General features: G+C 43.1%; 1 protein-coding gene across 1 annotated transcript in view; it reads right to left on the reverse strand.

Annotated features, from left to right (window-relative positions):
- HDAC1 (histone deacetylase 1) overlaps positions 1 to 21,543 on the reverse strand; it is a 35,404-nt gene that overhangs the window by 11,132 nt on the left and 2,729 nt on the right. The window contains exons 2-3 of the mRNA XM_047726765.1: positions 16,322 to 16,434; positions 2,968 to 3,085 (exon numbers count right to left, since the gene is read on the reverse strand). Coding sequence (XP_047582721.1) covers positions 2,968 to 3,085; positions 16,322 to 16,434 — 231 coding nt within the window. The remainder of the gene's footprint in view (positions 1 to 2,967; positions 3,086 to 16,321; positions 16,435 to 21,543) is intronic.

Genomic DNA, 21,543 nt, shown 5'->3' on the forward strand with positions numbered 1-21,543 from the left:
AAACATTTATTACATTCTAGCTAAGAGCAAGGAAGCCTTACTTACTTAGTTTATTACATGTATAACTTCCTAGATTAGGTGTTAGCTCTCACGTCCCTGTTACTGTCTCTATAGGTACCCCTGGTTATACGGTGCTTCACAAAGTGACACCTTTCTATAACTCTATGAATCAAGTCAGGGAGGCGCCTAAAGTCCTTAGAGAGCCTCACTCTTCCTAACCCATCTTCAATGAGAGAAAATCCCAGATCTATTTTTTTTTTTTTTAAAAAAGATCCTATTTATTTATTTGACAGAGAGGGAGAGAGATAGCACACATAGGCAGAGAGGCAGAGAGAGGGAAGCAGGTTCCCCACAGAGCAGAGATCCTGATGCAGGGCTTGATCAGGACCCTGAGATCATGACCTGAGCCGAAGGCAGAGGCTTAACCCACTGAACCACCTAGGCGCCCTACAAACCTAATTTTTATTTATTTTTTTTTTAAGATTTTAATTATTTATTTGACAGAGAGAGATCTCAAGTAGGCAGAGAGGCAGGCAGAGAGGCAGGCAGAGAGAGAGGAGGAAGCAGGCTTTCCTCTAAGCAGAGAGCCCGATGTGGGGCTTGATCCCAGGACCCTGAGATCATGACCTGAGCCAAAGGCAGAGGCTTTAACCCACTGAGCCACCCAGGTGCCCCCAAACCTTATTTTTAAATGCACAATCTTAGAACGCTAATTTCAGGAAAACTGGAACAAACTGGGAGCCAGAACCAAACCCGGGCATTCCTCAGAGCCTAATATTTTATGTCTGCCTTGACAGATTTGAAAATAATGAAAGCTGGGACACCTGGGTGGCTCACTTGGTTAAGTGTCTGCCCTTGGCTTAGATCCTGATCCCAGGGTCCTGGGATCTAGTCCCACATTGGGCTCCTTGCTCAGCAGGGACCCTGCTTCTCCCTCTGCCTACCACTTCCCCTGCTTATGCTCTCTTTCTCTCATTCTCCGATAAATAAATAAAATCTTTTAAAAAATGAAAGTAATATGTCATCATAGCAAAAATTACTATTCATTGACAGTCATGCTATCTCACTTATCCTCACCAACTTCCACTATGAAATAGGCACTATTATCTTTTTTTTTTTTTTTAAGATTTATTTATGAGAGAGAGAAAGAGCATGCATGAGGAAGGGGGCAGAAGGAGAGGAAGAAAGACAAGCAGACTCCCCGCTGGTCAGGGAGCCTCACGGGGAGCTCGATCCCAGAATCCTGGGATCATGATCTGAGCTGAAGGCAGACGCTTAACTAACAGAGCTACCCAGGCCCCCCTGTCTTCCTTTTAAAGAAGAGAAAACAGGGGTCTCTGGGTGGTGCAGTCAGTTAAGCACCTGACTCTTGATTTTGGGTCAGGTCACGATCTCAGGATCATGAAATCAAGCCCTGCATCCGACTCTGAGCTCCAGGATCCGTACTTAGTAGCAGAGTCTGCTTGAGATTCTCTCTCCCTCTTCCTCTGCCCCTTCCCCATGCACAAGCACTCTCTATCTCTAAAATAAATAAATAAATCTTTAAAGCTAAATAAATAAGAAGATGAGGCTCAGAGAGGCTAGGGACTTGCTTAAGAACACACAGCAGCAGAGTGGCAGAATGAACAGATTCAAACCAAGACATCAAAGCTCATTTTCTTGCTTCAATACCAAGTTGCTTCTCCAATGAGAATCCTCTCTGCTGACAGTGGAGCCTGATCACTGGCCTAAAAAGGTTATGAGAAGCACTAAAGCCATCTAGAGCAAAGGAAGGAATTTGTCTCATCTTGGAAGCAAATAAGATCTTGTCAATTTCGAAGAGCAAACACTACACTTGGAGGAGGCAGCAGCTCCTGGAGTTGTAAGTGGTAAAGAAGCTTGACGCTTTAAAGAAAGGTCTCTGTGGTTCTGTAACCATTACAACTACACGATTATTGTAACAAATCAACTTTCTGCCTTGGGAATAAGACTACCTTGTGGCCAGTACAACAAGTGCCACAGATTTGCAGATATTTCAAAATAAGCTGCTATGAGCTAATCAAAACAACTTCTGGACAATGTTGTTTCATTGTTTCATTTTATGAGATAGTAGGTGCTGAGAGAGAATTTCTAAAAGAACACAAGGGAGAAGTCAGATATGAGAGTTTTCTCCCAAATTTCGATACATTTTCTCCCACAGCTGAAATAGTCCTCATGATTCCTACAAACTGAGTGTAGCTCCTAAAATGCCACCTGTGTTTGAGTCTCAGGACACAGGAGGAGAATCATCTCAACTCAAAGATCACGTCATCTAGAGTCTGTTCTAAGTAGCTACTCGATTCTCAATTACTGCTCACAAAGTGAGAGCAGTTATACTCGCATGGGATGACACCCAGTCTATTGTGCAAAAGAAAACTCTAAGGGGAAGTGACTCGCCCAGTCAGTGAGGAGTCAGAGCTGCGGCTTGTATCTCCTGTGTCCGTCTCCCAGGTCAGTGCTCTTTCCATCGTAACATTTACAGTTTCCTCGGCACAGTGTTGTGAACCGAACTAGACAAAGATCAAAATCTATTCTTTATACTCAAGATACGAGGAAAACTGGGGGCGCCTGGGTGGCTCAGTGGGTTAAAGCCTCTGCCTTCGGCTCAGGTCATGATCTCAGGGTCCTGGGATCGAGTCCACCATCAGGCTCTCTGCTCAGCAGGGAGCCTGCTTCCCCACCCCACCCCACCCCCCCGCCTGCCTCTCTGCCTACTTGTGATCTCTCTCTCTCTCTGTCAAAAAAATAAATAAAATCTTAAAAAAAAAAAAAAGATACAAGGAAAACTAGACTTGAGAAAAAAAAGCAGCACTTCAGCCTCCTTGAGGCAGGGGAAATCAGGTGTAGGCTGAATGGGAGCTACGAGGGAAGGCAGGGCTGCGGACCTCTGCGATTCCAAGGCAGACCCACGTGGTGCTTCTCAAGGAAGGAGGAACAGAACGGACTTACATCTCTGCATCTGCTTGCTGTACTCGGACATGTTATCTGGGCGGATGGAGCGCAAGAATTTAATGTAGTCGTCACTGTGGTACTTGGTCATCTCCTCAGCATTGGCTTTGTGAGGGCGCTAGAGGGCAGAGGGGAGAAAGGACACCGTTATTCTGAGCCCGGCCAGTCTTCACTCAATCTACTCTAACACCTGTATCTGCCCAGCACTGAGCTGGATGCTGTAAAGGTTAACAAGCAATGACTGATTAGATAGATTAAGGCCTCCAGAACTTAAGATCTAATTAGGCACAGAAGATTACCAAAGGAGATTCAGGATCAGAAGACCCTGTCACTCTGGCTCTGTTGCTTAGGCAAGTCTCTAGTGAGCCTCAATTTTCTCAGTTACTAAATAGGGACAACTTCTACCTCACATGGATCGTGAGAATTGGATGAGATGTTAAATCTCTTTGTAAACTGTGAGGCGCTTTATAAATTCTTATTTCTTTTTAGTATTAACTATAACAATATATAGTTATGGGCCAAATGGCTCCAAGAGGTTGAAAAAAAGGGGTGACTAGGAATAACTGGAATAGAAGTCTTATAAATCATCATCACACCAACCATTCTGATCATACCCTCCCCACTGAAGCTTCCTTGACATGGTAATTTCCGGATTATCCTAACATTCTGATTCATCTTTCCCTCTTGTGAAAAAGTCTCTTCTCGGGATGCCTGGGTGGCTCAGTAAGTAAAGCGCCTGCCTTTGGCTCAGGTCATGACCCAGGGTTCAGGGATCAGGCTCCTTGCTCAGCAGGAAGCCTATGTCTCCCTCTGCCTGCCGCTCCCCCTGCTTGTGTGATCTCTCTGACAAGTAAATAAATAAAATCTTAAAAAAAAGAAAAATTGTCTTCTAGGGACACCTGGGTGGCTCAGACCATTAGGCATCTACCTTCAGCTCAGGTCATGATTTCAGGATCCTAGGATCCAACCCGGTGTCAGACTCTGCGCTCAGTCAGGAGTCTGTTTCTCTGTCTCCCTCTGCCCATCCCCCTTCTCGGGCTCACTCTTTCTCTCTCTGCCTTAAATAATTACATGAATAAATAAAATCTTATTTAAAAAAATTTTTAAATTTCTCTTCTCTTCCTCTCATCCCTTAAAAGTAGGTTTTCTTCTAAGATGACCCTCTGCTTTTCTAACTACCAATACCTTTCTAAAGCCTTTTCAACCCACACTTAACATTGTTTACCCTGAGCCAGGCACTGTATGTCGTTTTGTGACCCTTACAGCAACCTCTTAAACTCTGTACGATTAGTACCCTCCCTTTGCCCATAGGGAGGTGAAGTACTTTGCCCTCCGCAGCTGGTAAATTGGACTAGGGACCCCGAGGCGTGGCTGCAGGCACTAGCTCGCTCTTGCTTCAGCCTCACTTAATATAAGGAAGAATGTAAGACTACAAAATGAAGATTTTTTTTTTAATATTTTATTTATTTATTTGACAGAGAGACACAGCGAACAGCGAGAGAGGGACCATGAGCAGGGGGAGTGGGAGAGGAAGAAGCAGACTTCCCGCTGAGCAAGGAGCCCAGTGTGGGGCTCGATCCCCGGACCCCAGGACCACAACCTGAGCCCGAGGCAGCTGTTCAACAGTTGAGCCACCCAGGTGCTCTGAAGACTGTTTTCTATAACACACCCATACTGAAAGAAACAAGACTTGGCTCCAAATACTAAATTGTTTTTACTATATTAAGCTCTTTACCCTCATGGCAATGTTGTGGATGCAGCTCTGACTATCCCTTCTACAAAGATACCTGCCCAGACTCACTCCATCTTGATTTTTGCTCTGAGCTCCAGATTCACAATTCCAACAGCTTCTCAGCCAGCTCCACCTGTGAATCCTAGAGGCATTTCAAATCCAACTGGATATAACAACTTAGAGAGAACCCAGACGCATTCAAATTTAACTTCACTTCCAGACTTCTCTTTTACTATTTTAGTTAATGACACTAACATCCACTCAGGCTGAGAAACTAAGTGTAATCCTTAACTCCACTCTTTCTTGACTTCCATTTCAACCCACTGCCTATCCCCTTCATTATACCTCCCCCATAATCCTGACCGCATCCCCGCATTATTTCTCCTATGCTCTTTTTTCCCAGGGTTCCCATACTCACCCACATCTACCCAGTTGCTCAAGACAGAAACCGCCCTTAACTCCGCACCCCTGATCTACTACCTTCAACAAAGACAAAGCCCATCTCAAAAGCCACCTCTTTCACGAAGTAAAAGCAAATCTTGCTCTAAGAACATAACTTCATCCCAAGCCACAGAGTTTCAAGAAATACGGCCTCACAGTCAAAAGTCACAGAACATGCAAGGGTACCTGTGTGGCTCAGTTAATTAAGCATCTGTCTTCAGCTTGGGTCATGATCTCAGGGTGCTGGGATGGAGCCCCACAGCTCAGCAGGGAGTCTTCTTGTTCCTCTCTACCTTTCCTGCTGCCCCTCTCCCCTGCTTGTGTTCTCTCTCTCTTCCCCCTCCTCTCAAATAAATAAAATCTTAAAAAAAAAAAATCACAAAATATGCAAGCAAACAAAGAGCTCACAGAAACAACAAATAGCAGGGCCGCCTGGGTGGCTCAGTGTGTTAAAGCCTCTGCCTTCGGCTCAGGCCATGATCTCAGGGTCCTGGGATGGAGCCCTGCAATGGACTCTCTGCTCAGCAGGGAGCATGCTTCCCCTTCTCTCTCTCTGCCTGCCTCTGCCTACTTGTGATTTCTGTCTGTCAAATAAATAAATAAAATCTTTAAAAAAATAGCAGAAAGAGATTTATAAAGAGCTTGGACATATGTTTAAATTTTTTTAAAAACTGCATTTCAGGGGCGCCTGGGTGGCTCAGTGGGTTGAGCCGCTGCCTTCGGCTCAGGTCATGATCCCAGGTCCTGGGTTCGAGCCCCACATAGGGCTTTCTGCTCAGCAGGGAGCCTGATTCCTCCTCTCTCTCTGCCTGCCTCTATGCTTACTTGTGATTTCTCTCTGTCAAATAAATAAATAAAATCTTAAAAAAAAAAAAACTGCATTACATTTCTATATCCCAGTAAATAATCTAAATATGAAATTTTTTTTTAAGATTTTATTTATTTATTTGACAGAGAGAGATCACAAGTAGACGGAGAGGCAGGCAGAGAGAGAGAGGGAGGGAAGCAGGCTTCCTGCTGAGCAGAGAGCCCGATGTGGGACTCGATCCCAGGACCCTGAGATCATGACCTGAGCCGAACGAAGGCAGCGGCTTAACCCACTGAGCCACCCAGGCGCCCTAAATATGAAAAATTTTAAAGATACAGTTCATGAGAGCATTATAAAGAAATACTTGGGGGAAAAAAATCAAATGAATGATGTGCATGACCTTTACAGAGAAATTTATAAAACTTTAGACTGATAGCCAAAATCTCAACAACCCATCAACAGCTGAATGGATAAATTATGGAACATTCTATAGTAAAATACTACACAGCAATTAAAATGAACAAACTACAAGAAATAGATATTGTGTAATTCCACTTATATCAAGTTTGGCAAAATTGAACCATACTGTATTAGGGATGCATATTTAGGTCATTAAATTATGAAGAAGAATGAGGAGCAATTAATAGAAAAGTCAGGATTCTGGTTACCTCTGCAGCAAGAGAAGCAGCTGTGATCAGGGCGGGGATAAGCAGGGTTCTACTTCTTGAACTAGCTGGTGTTTACATCCATGTTTACTGTATACCGAACTGTTAAATTACACATATGTTTTATACATTTTTCTGTGCCCATATTATATTTACAACAAAGAAGCTAAAAGAAGCCTTTATAGAAGATATTTAAAAAGACTTAACTAGGGGTGTGTGGGTGTATCTGTTGGTTGATCCCGCGGTCCTGGGGTTGAGCCCTGTATCAGGCTCCCTGTTCAGTGGGGAGTCTGCTTCTCCCTCAGCCTCTGTCTCTCCCCCTGCTCATGCCTGCTCTTTCTCTCCCTCTCAAATGAATAAATGAAATCTTTAGAAGGATAAAAAATAAAATAAAAAGACTTAATTAAAAAAATAAATAAGAAGTAAAATAAAAACTCCTAAATAAATGGGAGATATACCATGTTCATGGACTCAAAGACTAAATAGTCTCAAAAAATCGGTTCTCCCTAAAATGCTATAAAAATTCAATAAAGGGCGCCTGGGTGGCTCAGGTGGTTGAGCGACTGCCTTTCGGCTCAAGTCATAATCCCGGACTACCAGGATCAAGTCCCGCATTGGGTTCTCAGCTTCTTGGGGAGTCTGCTTCTCCCTCTGACCTTCTCCTCTCTCATGCTTTCTCTCACTCATTCTCTCTCAAATAAATAAATAAGATCTTAAAAAAAAAAATTCAATAAAATTACAACCAAAATCCCAGCATATGTGTTTGTAGTACTTGATGAGTGAATTCTAAAATTTATAGAGAAGTACAAAGGGCAAATAGCAAGTCACTTTCTTTTTTTAAGAACAAAGTGGGAGGGGCGCCTGGGTGCTCAGTAATTAAGCATCTGCTTTCACCTCAGGTCCTGGGTTCGAGCCCCGTATCAGGCTCCCTGCTAGTTGGGAAGCCTGCTTCTCCCTTTTCCGCCACCCCTGCTTGTGTTCCTCCTTGTATTCTCTGTCAAATACATAAATAAATAAATTTTAAAAACCTTAAAAAAAAAAAAGAACAAAGTGGGAGGACTTGTGCTAGTAGATATCAAGACCTACTGAGGAGTCATTATTATTAAGCCACTGGGTATTGGCATACGGGTCAATAAGCCGATCAAGTCACCAGAACACAGAGCCCAGAAACAAACCCATCCACAGTGTCTGTCACAAAGTAGGAGCTTCAAGTATTTGTGGAATGAACAAATATGGACATCTCATATATAAAAGAGCTGGCAGTTAGGTCAGTGGGGGAAACAATAGACTTAGTAAATCAGCTCCAATATGGGGGGAAATTTTCAGTGGATTCCTACCTCAAACCATATTAACAAATCAATTATAGATACAGTAAATACATATATGTAAAGGCAAACCTATAAAGCTTTTATTTTTTTTTAATTAAATTTTATTTTTAAAGTAAGTTCTATGCCCATTATGGGGCTTGAACTTACAACTCCAAGACCAAGACCCACGTGCTCTACTGACAGAGCCAGCCAGGTGCCCCCCTATAAAGCTTTTAACAGATAAACTTAGGAGAATACCTTAAGAGTTGAAAAGTATTTTCTTTTCTTTTCTTAAGTAATCTCCACATCCAAGGTGGAGCTCAAACACAATCTGGAGATCAAGAGTTGCATGCTCTTTGGACTAAGCTAGCCAGGTGCCTCAAGAGAAAGATTTCTTAAGACACAAAAGCCATTATAAAGGAAACAATTAATAAATATGACTATATTCAAATCAAGAATTTCTGATTATTAAAGATACATTAGAGTAAGAAGACAAAACCAGAACAGAAGATATTTAGAGCAGGGTGCCTGGGTGGCACAGTTGGTTAGCGTCTGACTCTTGGTTTTGGCTCAGGTGGTGAGTGATCTTGGGGTCATGGGATCCAAACACATTGGGTTCCATACTCAGCACAGATTCTGCTTAAATATTCTCTCTCTCTCTCCCTCTGTTCCTCTTTGTCTCGTACCTCTCTCTAAAATATATTATCTTTTTTTTTTTAAGATTTTATTTATTTATTTGATAGAGAGAGAAACATCGAGAGAGGGAACACAAGCAGGGGGAGTGGGAGAGGGAGAAGCAGGCTGCCTGCCGAGCAGGGAGCCCGATGCAGGGCTTGATTTATACCAGAATAAAGAACTACTACAAATTGGTAAGAAAAAAAGAAACCCGGGGCGCCTGGGTGGCTCAGTGGGTTAAGCCACTGCCTTCGGCTCAGGTCACGATCTCAGAGTCCTGGGATTGAGCCCCGCATCGGGCTCTCTGCTCAGCAGGGAGCCTGCTTCCTCCTCTCTCTCTGCCTGCCTCTCTGCCTGCTTGTGATCTCTCTGTCAAATAAATAAATAAAATCTTTAAAAAAAAAAAGAAAAGAAACCCAAACAACCCAAAACAGGAAAATGGGCAAAAGAAAAGACATGTCACAGTAGATGACCTACAAATAGTTAATAAGCATAGAAGATACTTATTTTCACTGGTCACTAGTGAAATGCAAATCAAGACCACAATTACATACTATTTATACTCATTTGGTTGGCAAAATTGAAAGTCTAAGTATGGGAAAAGATATGAATCAAGGTATCTTTTTTTTTTTTTTTAATATTTTACTTTAAGTAATCTCCACACTCCAGGTGGGGTTTGAACTTATAACCCCAAGATCAAGAGCCACACAACACCAACTGAGCCAGTCAGGTGCCCCTCAAGGTATCACTTACGCATTACCAGTGGGAGTATAAATTCATCTGACCACAATGAAAAGCAACATGGCATTTCATATTCATAAATCCTACAGTCCAGCAGTTCTAGTACTAGAGAAAGAGCCCAAAGAAAACTTTTGAATATATGCACTAAGAGACATGTACAAGAATAGTCAGAGCACTGTTCCCAAAATTAAAAAATGAGATACAGGGGCGCGTAGGTGGCTCAGTCAGTTAAGCGTCTGCCTTCGGTTCAGGTCATGATCCCGGGGTCCTGGGATCCAGCCCCACGTGGGGCTCCCTGCTCGGCTGAGAGCCTGCTTCTTCCTCTGCCTCTCCATCTGCCTCATGTGCTTTCTCTCCCTCTCTCATTCTCTCAAATAAATATATAAATAAAATCTTTAAATAAAAAATGAGATACAAATTAAGATCATGGGAGAAGGGATAAATTGAAGTATAATGACAATAAAATATTATTCAACAGAGAAAAATGGAAGAATGATAGTTATATGAAGCAAGGCAGATGGATTTTACTAACATAGTAATTGAATGATAAAAGCAAGTCATAGGGGGTACCTGGCTGGCTCAGCTCAAAGAGCACACAACTTTTTTTTTTTTTTTTAAGATTTTATTTATTTATTTGAGAGAGAGAAAGAGAGAATGAGAGAGAGAGAGCATGAGAGGAGAGAGGTCAGCAGGAGCAGACTCCCTGCCCAGCAGGGAGCCTGATGTGGGACTTGATCTGGGGACTCCAGGATCATGACCTGAGCCAAATGCAGTCACTTAGCCAACTGGGCCACCCAGGCGCCCCACACAACCTTTTTAAAAAAAAGATTTTATTGGGGTTGCCTGGGTGGCTCAGTGGGTTAAGCCTCTGTCTTCTGCTCAGATCATGGTCTCAGGGTCCTGGGATCAAGCCCCACATTGGGCTCCCTGCTCAGAGGGGAGCCTGCTTCCCCCTCTCTCTCTGCCTGTCTCTCTGCCTGCTTGTGATCTCTGTCAAATAAATAAATAAAATCTTAAAAAAAAAAAAAAATTTTTATTGGGCCCCTGGATGGCTCAGTCAGTTCAGTGTCTGCTTTTGGTTCAGGTCATGATCCCAGGGTCCTGGGGGCTGCTCTGCAGGGACTCTGCTTCTCCCTCTGCCCCTCCTCCTATTCATTCTCTCAATCTTTTTCTCTCTCTCAAGTAATAAATAACTGGAATCTTTTAAAAAAAAAAAGATTTCATTTATTTATTTATTTATTTGCAAGAGAAGGGATGAGCAGCCGGGGGGGGGGTGGGAAGGGGCAAAGGGAAAGGAACAGGAGAAGCAGACTCCCCACTGAGTGCAGAGCCTGATGCAGGGCTTGATCCCAGGACCTTGAGTTCATGACCTGAGCTGAAGTCAGACACTTAACTGACTAAGTCACCCAGATGCCCCGAAGAGCATGCAACTGTTGATCACAGAGTCGTGAGTTCAAGCCCTATACTGGGTGTGGAGATCATTAAAAATAAACTTTAAAAGGGGGGACACCTGTGTGGTTTTTTTAAAAAGTTCAAAAAGAAGTAAATAATTACTATATATTGTTTAGCCCTATACACACAGGATAAACATTTTTTAGAAAGCAAGAGAATAATAAACACAAAATTCAGAAGAATGTGGGATGCAAGAATACGGATGTGTATAGCACCATTAAAATATTTACTAAATGAGTAAGAAAATGTAAAATATATATTTTAAAAAGACCAAAAATGGAACTTCTTTTGATGCTTATGAGCCAAGGATAATATTTATTCCAATTCTGCATATCTAAGGTCCAATTAAAATAAAAACAGACAAATAGGAAAATGGATAAAAGGCTTGAAAAGGGACTTAATAAAGAAACCTGGGGGCACCTGGGTGGCTCAGTGGGTTAAGCCTCTGCCTCCGGCTCAGGTCATGATCTCAGGGTCCTGGGATTGAGCCGTGCATGGGGCTCTCTGCTCAGCGGGGAGCCTGCTCCCCCCCCCCCTTCTCTGCCTGCCTCTCTGCCTACTTGTGATCTCTGTCAAATAAATAAAATCTTAAAAAAAAAATAAAGAATTCATACTGGTAAAATTATCTTTAAAAAGCAAAGAAATAAGCCCCAAATACAGGGCAGAGGTTAACTCTGGGGAAGAGAGTACACAGGATCAGGGAAGGGCATATTGGGGCTTTAGCAGTCCTGGCAATGTTTGTTTTCTTAAACTAGGTGGTATTAATTGTATTGTGATTCTTTATACCTTCCACATATTTTATAAAAATTCTTTCATATCAACTCAATATTTTATAAAAACATTTTTTAAAAAAAGCACAAAAGAACAGAAGGCGATGAATAAGAAGCCTGGGAATATACAAAATTAGCATCCAAGGCAAGGAAGAGAGCAGAATTGTTGATTATGTAAATAGGAAGGTTCCTGGATGAAAAATGAGGATATAGATTCTGGGAGAGATTAATTAGATGTGTGGAGGCAGAACTGGGGGAGGGACCACTGCGTGAAAGACTTCAACATGTCTCTTTCAGGTATAGAGATAGAATATAGCAACTTCTTTTTTTAAGATTTTATTTTTAAGTAATCTTTACATCCAACATGGGGCTCAAACTTACAACCCCAAGATCGAGAGATGCATGCTTTACCAACTGAGCCAGCCAGATACCCCAGCATACAGCAACTTCCATAACAAGTCTAAGGAGCTTCTTCTAAGACTGACTCTCAAAAGCCAGCAATTTCAGGACAGATATTAAAATGGATATCTGTGTTTTGGGAAAGGAATACTAGGACCACAGCCCAGAGAAAGGAGAAGACAGAAGGGATGAATGCACAGAAACACCGTTGGGGGAAGAGGATGGAAGATTCATTCTCAATGGAGAAGTAGGGCCAGAGAAGAAAATGGATCACATTAAACAGAACAAATCTCTTAAATCTTAGAGATTTAAGAAAGAGATTATACTAGAATTTTGCTTTAGAAGTTTACAATAAGGGCGCCTGGGTGGCTCAGTTGGTTGGGCAACTGCCTTCGGCTCAGGTCATGATCCTGGAGTCCCTGGATCGAGTCCCACATCAGGCTCCCAGCTCCACGGGGAGTCTGCTTCTCCCTCTGACCTTCTCCTCGCTCATGCTCTCTCTCACTGTCTCTCTCTCTCAAATAAAATAAATAAAATATTAAAAAAAAAAAAAGAAGTTTATAATAATACGTACAGATGAAGAAATTTCTAATAAGGTATTATTGTTTCTATGACAGCCACTGTTAGATGCTTCCCAAAGAGCCATTCTCTCCTTTCTTGGTAACAGATCTCAGTTTGGTTGGGTGTTCATGGACTCAGCCAAAGGAACCGAATGTGATTAGTCTTAACCAATGGCTGGTGAATGGTCTAAGGGTGGCAAATGACCCAGTGAGATTTATGGGGAAATCTGCTGGGAAACTTCTGGGAAGGGTTTTTCTCTTTAATAAAAAGGGAGTGTGGGGGTGCCTGGGTGGCTCAGTGGGTTGGGCCTCTGCCTTCAGCTCAAGTCATGATCTCGGGGTCCTGGGATCGAGCCCCACATAGGGCTCTCTGTGCAGCGGGGAGCCTGCTTCCCTCTCCCTCTGCCTGCCTCTCTGCCTACTTGTGATCTCTCTCACTGTCAAATAAATAAATAAAATCTTTAAAAAAAGAAAAAAAAAGGGAGTGTGGGATAGGGAGAGTGGAGAATGATCCGTTTGCCTCTCGTGCCCTTCCTCTTTGTATTCTGTTGTACAAACACATAATACTTGCAGCTGAGACAGCTATCATGGGATTTCAAGGTAAAAAAACAAAAGGATAAAATCCAATAAGCTGGGGCGCCTGGGTGGCTCAGCTGGTTAAGCATCCAGCTCTTGATTTCAGCTCAGGTCATGATCTCATGGGTCACAAGATCGGCCCTGCGTTGGGTTCCACGGTACTCGGGGCATCTGCTTGAGATTCTCTCTCTTCCTTTCCCTTGCCTCTTCCCCCACCACTTGCTCTCTAAAATAAATAAAATAAATCTTTAAAAAAATCAATAATGGGGCTCCTGGGTGGCTCAGTGGGTTAAGCCTCTGTCTTCGGCTCTGGTCATGGTCTCCAGGTCCTGGGATGGAGCCCCACATCAGGCTCTCTGCTCAGCGGGAAGCCTGTTTCCCTCTCTCTCTCTCTGCCTGCCTCTCTGCCTACTTGTGAGCTCTGTCTGTCAAATAAATAAATTAACTCTTTAAAAAAAAAATCAATAAGCTAAGATGCCTGAGCTGGCTCCCTTATGACATCACCAAAAAGTCCGGAAACCAACTACTTCTAGGCTTTTCGTTAAAATATTGCTTGCAGGGGCAACTGGGTGGCTCAAATGATTAAGCATCCAGCTCTTAATCTCAGCTCAGATCTTGATCTCAGGGTTGTGAATTCAGGCCCAGCACTGGGCTCCACACTGGGCATGGAACCTACTAAAAAAAAAAAAAAAAAAAAAAAATATATATATATATACACACACACACACACACACACACACACACACACACACACACACATATACAGCTTAAAGGACAAATGACAAATGGACACATAAAGACTCTGGAACCAGAGAGATCTGGGTTGGAGTCTTAGCTCATCTGTTAAAAGCTATGTGACTTTGAACACATTAATTATCCTCTCTGACCTTGTTTTCCCATCTATAAATTAGGGTTGCTATAAGGATTACATGAACTAACAGGTAGCCCTGGCCTACCACCTAAGCAGTCTTCAATAACTGTTAGTTTATCTTTCCTCTCACTTGAAGATAGAATCCATTTTTTAATATCTCAATATCACTCATGGAGGTTAATATAGTCCCTGGGGTATGACAAGTATTCAATAAAAATCTACCAAATGAAAGAAAGAAATAGGGCTTGAGGTGACTTTTGAAGATGAGTAAAATATGATTGGGCAGAGTCAGTGATCCTCTCAGTCAGGACAGGGTGGAAAGAGGCAGAATCCCATCTGGGAGACTCAGAGGATTCTGAGAGGGGAGTGGCAGGAAAGGAGGCAGGCTGGGGCCAGATGAGCGTGGTACAGATGTGGACGAGCCAGCTCCGCAAGGTCTTGGTGCTCGCTCTTCCCCATTTAGGTATCCTCTCTTTATCTAGCTGCTAGTCTGCTCCCTCGAGTCCCTCAAAACCTCCGTCTGCTACCTTTTATGTTTCTCATTCCCAGATGCTTCTCACACCCGAAAAAGCTCTCTGATCCCAATGTCTGTCTGCTCCTCTACCTTCCCTCCTCGCTTCCCCAGCTGCCTCCAGTGGCTCTAAGGACATAACAGAAGACTTATCTCCTTTCAGTCTCTGGAATGGTGAGGAAGGACACTGCTGTTGCTAGGTTACTTAAGCTGCCAGCACAGACTTTAACCACCAACTCTTGGGCTCTAACCATAAGGTAACATGGGCCCTCAGCCCTTCTTTATTTTCTCATTTGGATCTTTGCAACAGCCTCCTAACTGGCTTCCCTGCTTCTGAAAAGCATGCCCGGGGGCCCCTGATTGGGTCAGTTGGTGGAGCATGCGACTCTTGATCTCGGGCTTGTGAGTTTTAGCCCCACACTGGGTGTACAGATTACTTCTCCCTCTCCCTCCTTCTCTCTCTCCCTAACAAATAAATAAAATCTTTTAAATAAATGAATAAACAAATAAAAATAAAATGCATGCCTGTTTTTATCTCTCTTTGATTTAAAATCCATTACCTGATGATGCCTGGCTGGCTCAGGCAGTAGAGCATGAGACTCCTGATCTCGGGGTTGTGAGTTCCAGCCCCACAGTGGGTGTAGATCTTTGGGGCAACAAGGTGGCATAGTATATTAAGCATCCAACTCTTGGTTTCAGCTAAGGGCATGATCTCAGGTTCTTGAGATCAGGTCCCATATTACATAATAAAGTGGATTTCTAGCTTCTCTCTAAAACCCAGTAGGTGGGGGCACCTGGATGGCTCAGTAAGTTCAATGTATACCTTTGGCTCAGGTCATGATCCTAGGGTCCCTGCTCAGTGAGGAGTCTGCTTCTTCCTCTCCCGCTGCTCATGCTCTCTCTCTCTCGCAAATAAATAAGTGAAATCTCAATTAGCTAATTAATTAAATAAAAATGGGCAGGTGGGCAAAAATCAGCTGGAACCAAGTTAAGCAGTTAGAGAGTCTATGTTCTCTAGTAATCAGAGTCTTGTCTGGTTCAAAACAGTCCTGATCACTCTTTTTTTTGGGCATTGGAATTTTCTGATCCTAGTCCATTAGAACTGTTTATTACATAGTACAGCATATCTAATCCTTGCTGACCTCTCCAGCTCTAGGTACCCTCACTCACACTATACACTTTACACTATAGCACTACCTAAACACCAAACCACTTATAATTTTCCCAAATACACCACATTGTTCTCACCTCTTTGCCTTTTTGTCTACACTCTTCCCTTGGTCTAGAAGATCAGTCCCCTCCTAAACTCCAGGCTAAATTCTATTCAATATTTAAAATTCTGCTCATGGGACCCCTGGGTAGCTCAGTGCGTTAAAGCCTCTGCCTTTGGCTCAGGTCATAATCCCAGGGCCTTGGGATCAAGCCCCGCATCAGGCTCTCTGCTCGGCGGGGAGCCTGCTTCCTCCTCTCTCTCTCTGCCTGCCTCTCTGCCTACTCGTGATCTGTCAAATAAATAAATAAATAAAATATTTTTTTAAAAATCTGCTCAGATAGCACCTCCAGGAAACTTTCCAAGGCTCCCTTCCTCCTTCACTTCTCATTTTCTCTGCATCTTGTACATTCTTTAATTGTTGCACTTACAGAATATAATATAATTTATTTGTGTGCCTGTCAGTTTCCAGCACTGGAGTGAAACCTTTAAAAACAGAAATCTCTATCATTTACAGTGTCTGCCACATAGCAGGCGTGCAACACATTTGATGAATGAGTAGTTGAGAAAATGAGATGAGTAACATATGACCAGAGCTGATGGGGTTAGGGAGTGGTGGGGCTCCCAGTAACTCACATAGATTTCCATTTTTCGGTAGAGACCATAGTTAAGTAGCAAATTGTGAGTCATACGGATTCGGTGAGGCTTCATTGGATGGCCTTGTCCGTAATAGTAGTTTCCAACATCTCCTGAAGAAGAAAGAGCAGCAGTTTCAGTGACACAGTTAAACACACACTCCCAGGAGAATCCAGGAATTTTTATAACCATCTCCTAGTCAAATTCTTTCTCTTTCGTTCTAGTTTCCAAGATTCTCACCCACTTCAAGGAAGAGTAACTCCAAAACAAAAAACACAAAACAAAACAGAAATAAACAGGGGTGCCTGCATGACTCAGATGGTTAACCATCTGCCTTCGGCTCAGAGTTCTGGGATGGAGCCCCGCGTCAGGGTTCTGAGATGGAGCCCCACATCAGGGGTTCTGGGATGAGCCCCACATCAGGCTCCCAGCTCAGCGGGGAGCCTGCTTCTTCCCCTCCCTCTGCCTCTTCCCCTGCTCATGTTCTCTCTCTCTGTACCTGTCTCAAATGAATAAATAAAATCTTTTTTTTTAAAGATTTTATTTATTTATTTGACAGATAGAGATCACAAGTAGGCAGAGAGGCAGGCAGAGAGAGACAGAGAGGAGGAAGCAGGCTCTCTGCTGAGCAGAGAGCCCGATGCGGGGCTCGATCCCAGGGCCCCGAGATCATGACCCAAGCCAAAGGCAGAGGCTTTAACCCACTGAGCCACCCAGGTACCCCATGAATAAATAAAATCTTAAAAAAAAAAAAAAAGAAACAAACAAAGCAGGGGACCCTGGGGAGGCCAGCACTTATTACCCATAGGCACTAGACAGTGTGAAGGGTTCATTCCAGAGCTACAGGAGAATAGCAGCAGTGAGGTGACTCACCTCACTGTATCTCCAAAGGAGTCACTCCCACAACAGAAGAATAACCATTACTATTCAAAATCACTATAAGTCAGAGTTCACCTCTTTCGCTTTATAACATTTTATGAAGTTAAAGCACATTTACATTCATTTTCTTACTAGATCCTCACAATAACCTGGTAAAACAGGACAGGAGCATTATTCCCATTTTATAGATAAGAAAACTAAACTCTTGGGGTACTGGGTGGCTCAGGTCATGATCCCAGGGTCCTGGGATCCAGCCCCGCATCGAGCACCCTGCTCAGTGGGAAGCCTGCTTCTCCCTCTCCTACTCCCTCTGCTTGTGTTCCCTCTCTCTCTCTCTGTCTCAAATAAATAAATAAATTATACACACACAAATAATTTAAATTTAATTTAATTTAAATTTAATTTTAAAAATTTTTTTTTTTTTTAGATTTTATTTATTTATTTGACAGAGAGAGATCACAAGTAGATGGAGAGGCAGGCAGAGAGAGAGAGAGGGAAGCAGGATCTCTGCTGAGCAGAGAACCCGATGTGGGACTCGATCCCAGGACCCTGAGATCATGACCTGAGCCGAAGGCAGCGGCTTAACCCACTGAGCCACCCAGGCGCCCCTAATTTTTAAATTTTAAAAATTAAAAATAAAAGCACTAAACTCATCATCTCTCACTTTATCCATAACAATAGACTTCTAATTGGTTCCTCTGCTTTCAACTCAAACTATCTGCCGTATCTCTTTCCTGCTCTCTCCCTCTCCCGGCTCTCTGCCCTAAACCAGAGTAGGCAAACTATGGCCCTTGCGCCAAATACTACAGGCTGCCTGTTTTTGTAAATAAGACTGTACTGGAACACAGCCATGCCCATTAATTTAAATCTTGCCTATGGCTGCTTTCACATTGTAATAGAATTGAATAAACAGTCGCCACAGAGACCCACCCACATGGCACACAAGGCCAAAAATATTTACTATGGGGACATTTACAGAAAACTTGCCAGTCTCTGTTCTCAACACACTACATGATTATCAGCATCCTGAACATGGCATTCACCTTCACACCCAAGTAGCCTTTGTTAAGACTGTTCCTTTGACCCAGAATGTCCTTCCTTTTCTGATGATCCTCATACTACAAAGCCCAGCTTAAGCACCAAACATAATCCTGATCAAAATAAAGGGTCATGGGGCACCTGGGTGGCTCAGAGGGTTAAGCCTCTGTCTTTGGCTCAGGTCCTGATCCCAGGGTCCTGGGATCAAGCCCTGCATCGGGCTTCCTGCTTTTCTCTCTCTCTCTGTCTCCCTCTCTGTCTGCCTCTCTGCCTGCTTGTGATCTTTGTCTGTCAAATAAATAAATAAAATCTTAAAAAAATTTAAAAAATAAAGGGTCGTTTCCTCTCCATTTGTATATATCACTTAATAAATTTGTTCTGAGGGGTGCCTGGGTGGCTCAGATGGCTAAGCATCTGCCTTTGGCTCAGGTTATGAACTCTAGGTCCTGGGATGGAGCCCTGCATAAGCCCCACATGGCCCCGCATCTGGCTCCCTGCCCCGCAGGAAGTCTGCTTCTACCTCTCCCCACTCTCTCTCAAATGGATAAATAAAATCTTTATAAATAAATAAATAATAAACAAATAAATTTTGTTTTGTATCTTAATTACTTATATATCTATTTATATCCATAAGACTGGATGCTCTTTGAAGGCAAGGACAAATGCACCCTATACAACATAATGGCTAAATAAAGATTCAAGGAACTGAACTGAGTGAGACTCAGAGAAGTGAAGTGCCTATTCAAGATCATACAACTAACAAGTGATGCAGGGGTCAACTATTCTGACTCCAAATCCAGTATCCTAAAAGCTGCATTGGGTTTCCCAGGTACCTACTTCAGTTTGCACTTAATCTAGAGGGTTCTGTGAATCTGCTTGGCACAAAATTCCTGGCACAAATACTCCAAAAATCAAGTGGGGGTGCCTGGTTGGCTTAGTTACTAGGGGAAGCGACTCTTGATCTCAGGGCCATGAGTTCCAGGCCCACCTCGGGCACAGAGCTTATTTAAAAAAGAAAGAAAGAAAGAAAGAAAGAAAGAGAAAAAATACAAAACAAAACTAAAAAAACCCAAGCCAACGAAAACAAAAACAAAACGAAACAAAAAAATCAAGAGAACTGAACACCCAAGGATCCCTCCTTAGAGGTCCATCAGAATGAGGCAGATCTCTGAGCACCAGTGAAAAGAAGGTCCCAGCCTCTTACACACTGTGGTTTTGGTGGTGTCAGTACCAGTCTGCATTCCAGGGAGCAATGCACTGTGGGGAACGCCACCAAGAGCATCTAAACCATGCTCCAATCCTCTTCATCATAGACATGGCCAGGGACAATGGAAAACTTCTGAACAGCTGGATGTTTGGGATCTCACCCTCTTCTCTGTCTTTTTAATAGACTTTACTTTTTAGAACAATTTTTAGATTTATAGAAAAATTGCAAAGATAGTACAGAGAGTTCTCAGATACCCAACAGGCAGTTTCCCCTATTACCAGCATTCTACATGATAAAATAGGAAGTATTTGTTACAATTAATGAACCAACACTGACACAGTATCATTGACTAAAAGCCCATGCTTTATTCAAATTTCCTTAGTTTCCACTTAATGTCCTTTTACCCTCTTCTCTTAATCTTAGTGAAGCCTCTGAGGGCAAGATCTGTGCTCTCAGCCAGAGCCACAAGCCAGAATGTAGTATTTGGGGCACTCAATTGGGACCCTTGTCTCATACAGACACAGACTTTTGAGATGCAGTAGCAGAGAAGGCAGGAGGAAATTTATTTCCAGAGACCCTCAGACCACCTTATTAGTCATGGGGATTTGGCAGAATAAATTCTCAAGGCATTGGCTGAGACATCCTGATGCAGACCCAATCTAAAGGCAGACAGTAACATGACCATTACCATTACGTAACTGGATTCCTGGCTTACCATTGTCTCTCGCCTGGGCCTTAATCCCCAGCAACTCCCCTGCCTATCAAACCTGAACTCAGCCAAGGCTAAGACTTGGGGAACTAAGATAACTTATCTAGAAGGCTAGGGGTGTCCCTGGGGGTGGGGTACAGAGGCACCATCCTTTTCCTAACAGCTTTTAATCCAGTTGCTGACTTTTGAAAAGAAATCATCTTTTTTATTTAGATACTACCTTCATAATTTAGAGAGCTTTTCCTCACTCTTCTCAAAGTTTATCAGTTTTATAGGACAGTGACTTGAGGCCTTCAAAGGTAGGCCTCAGAAGCTGCAAAGCTTCTGAGGGGCAGAACTAAGTGTGGGTCCCAAGTTAGTGACCTCACTGCAAAACTCACAAGCAATTTTTCAAAAAGTAAGCCATCTCCTTTGTCTAAAGACTAAGGTCTTTTCACTTTTTCTTGTTTTAAACTACGGTGTAGAGATCACAAAACTGTGCAAACAGGGATGCCTGAGTGGCTCAGTTCGTTAAGCGGCTGCCTTCAGCTCAGTTCATGATCCCAGAGTCCTGGGATTGAGTCCCACATGTCCCATATCCAGCTCCTGGCTCAGCAGGGAGCCTGCTTCTCCCTCTCACTCTGCCTGCTGCTCTCCCTGCTTGTATTTTCCCTCTCTGTTAAATGAATAAAATCTTTTTTTTTTTTTAAGATTTTATTTATTTGACAGACAGAGGTCACAAGCAGGCAGAGAGGCAGGCAGAGAGAGAGGAAGGGAAGCAGGCTCCCCGCCGAGCAGAGAGCCCGATGCGGGGCTCGATCCCAGGACCCCGAGACCATGACCTGAGCCAAAGGCAGAGGCTTTAACCCACTGAGCCACCCAGGTGCCCCTAAATGAATAAAATCTTAAAACAACAACAACAACAACAACTGTGTAAACCAATACGACCACAAAGTCACAGGCTCCAGCCTCGAATGAGCCCTCACCACTGCCCAGCAGTCCTTCCAAATTTATTTTCCTAGCTCCCTCTTTCACAACAGCTACTTAACAGCTATCTCTCTTTGAGATGACTACTCTTCCAACTGCCCTCCACCACTCACAGGAAAAAGAATACTCTGGTTCCTTCATTTTGAAAACTCCCTCAACTTTCTCCCCATCCAGCGTACCTACATTTAAACTTTTCCTTGCCTCTCATCATGAAGAAACTTCCCCTGGAAAGTCTAATGTCCCTCCCTGTGCTCTGGTTTCCATCTCACCTGGCCTCCTCAGGAACCTCCATCAATACCAGCCCCTCTCTCCTCTATCTTCAACCACTCCCTCTGGTTATTTTACATTCGGATTTTGAATATGCTCGACCCTCAGCCACTACATCCCCTTTTATTTTATTTTTTTTTTAATTTTTTTTAAAGA

Source organism: Lutra lutra, chromosome 4, assembly GCF_902655055.1.
Source record: "Lutra lutra chromosome 4, mLutLut1.2, whole genome shotgun sequence".
NCBI lineage: Eukaryota > Metazoa > Chordata > Mammalia > Carnivora > Mustelidae > Lutra > Lutra lutra.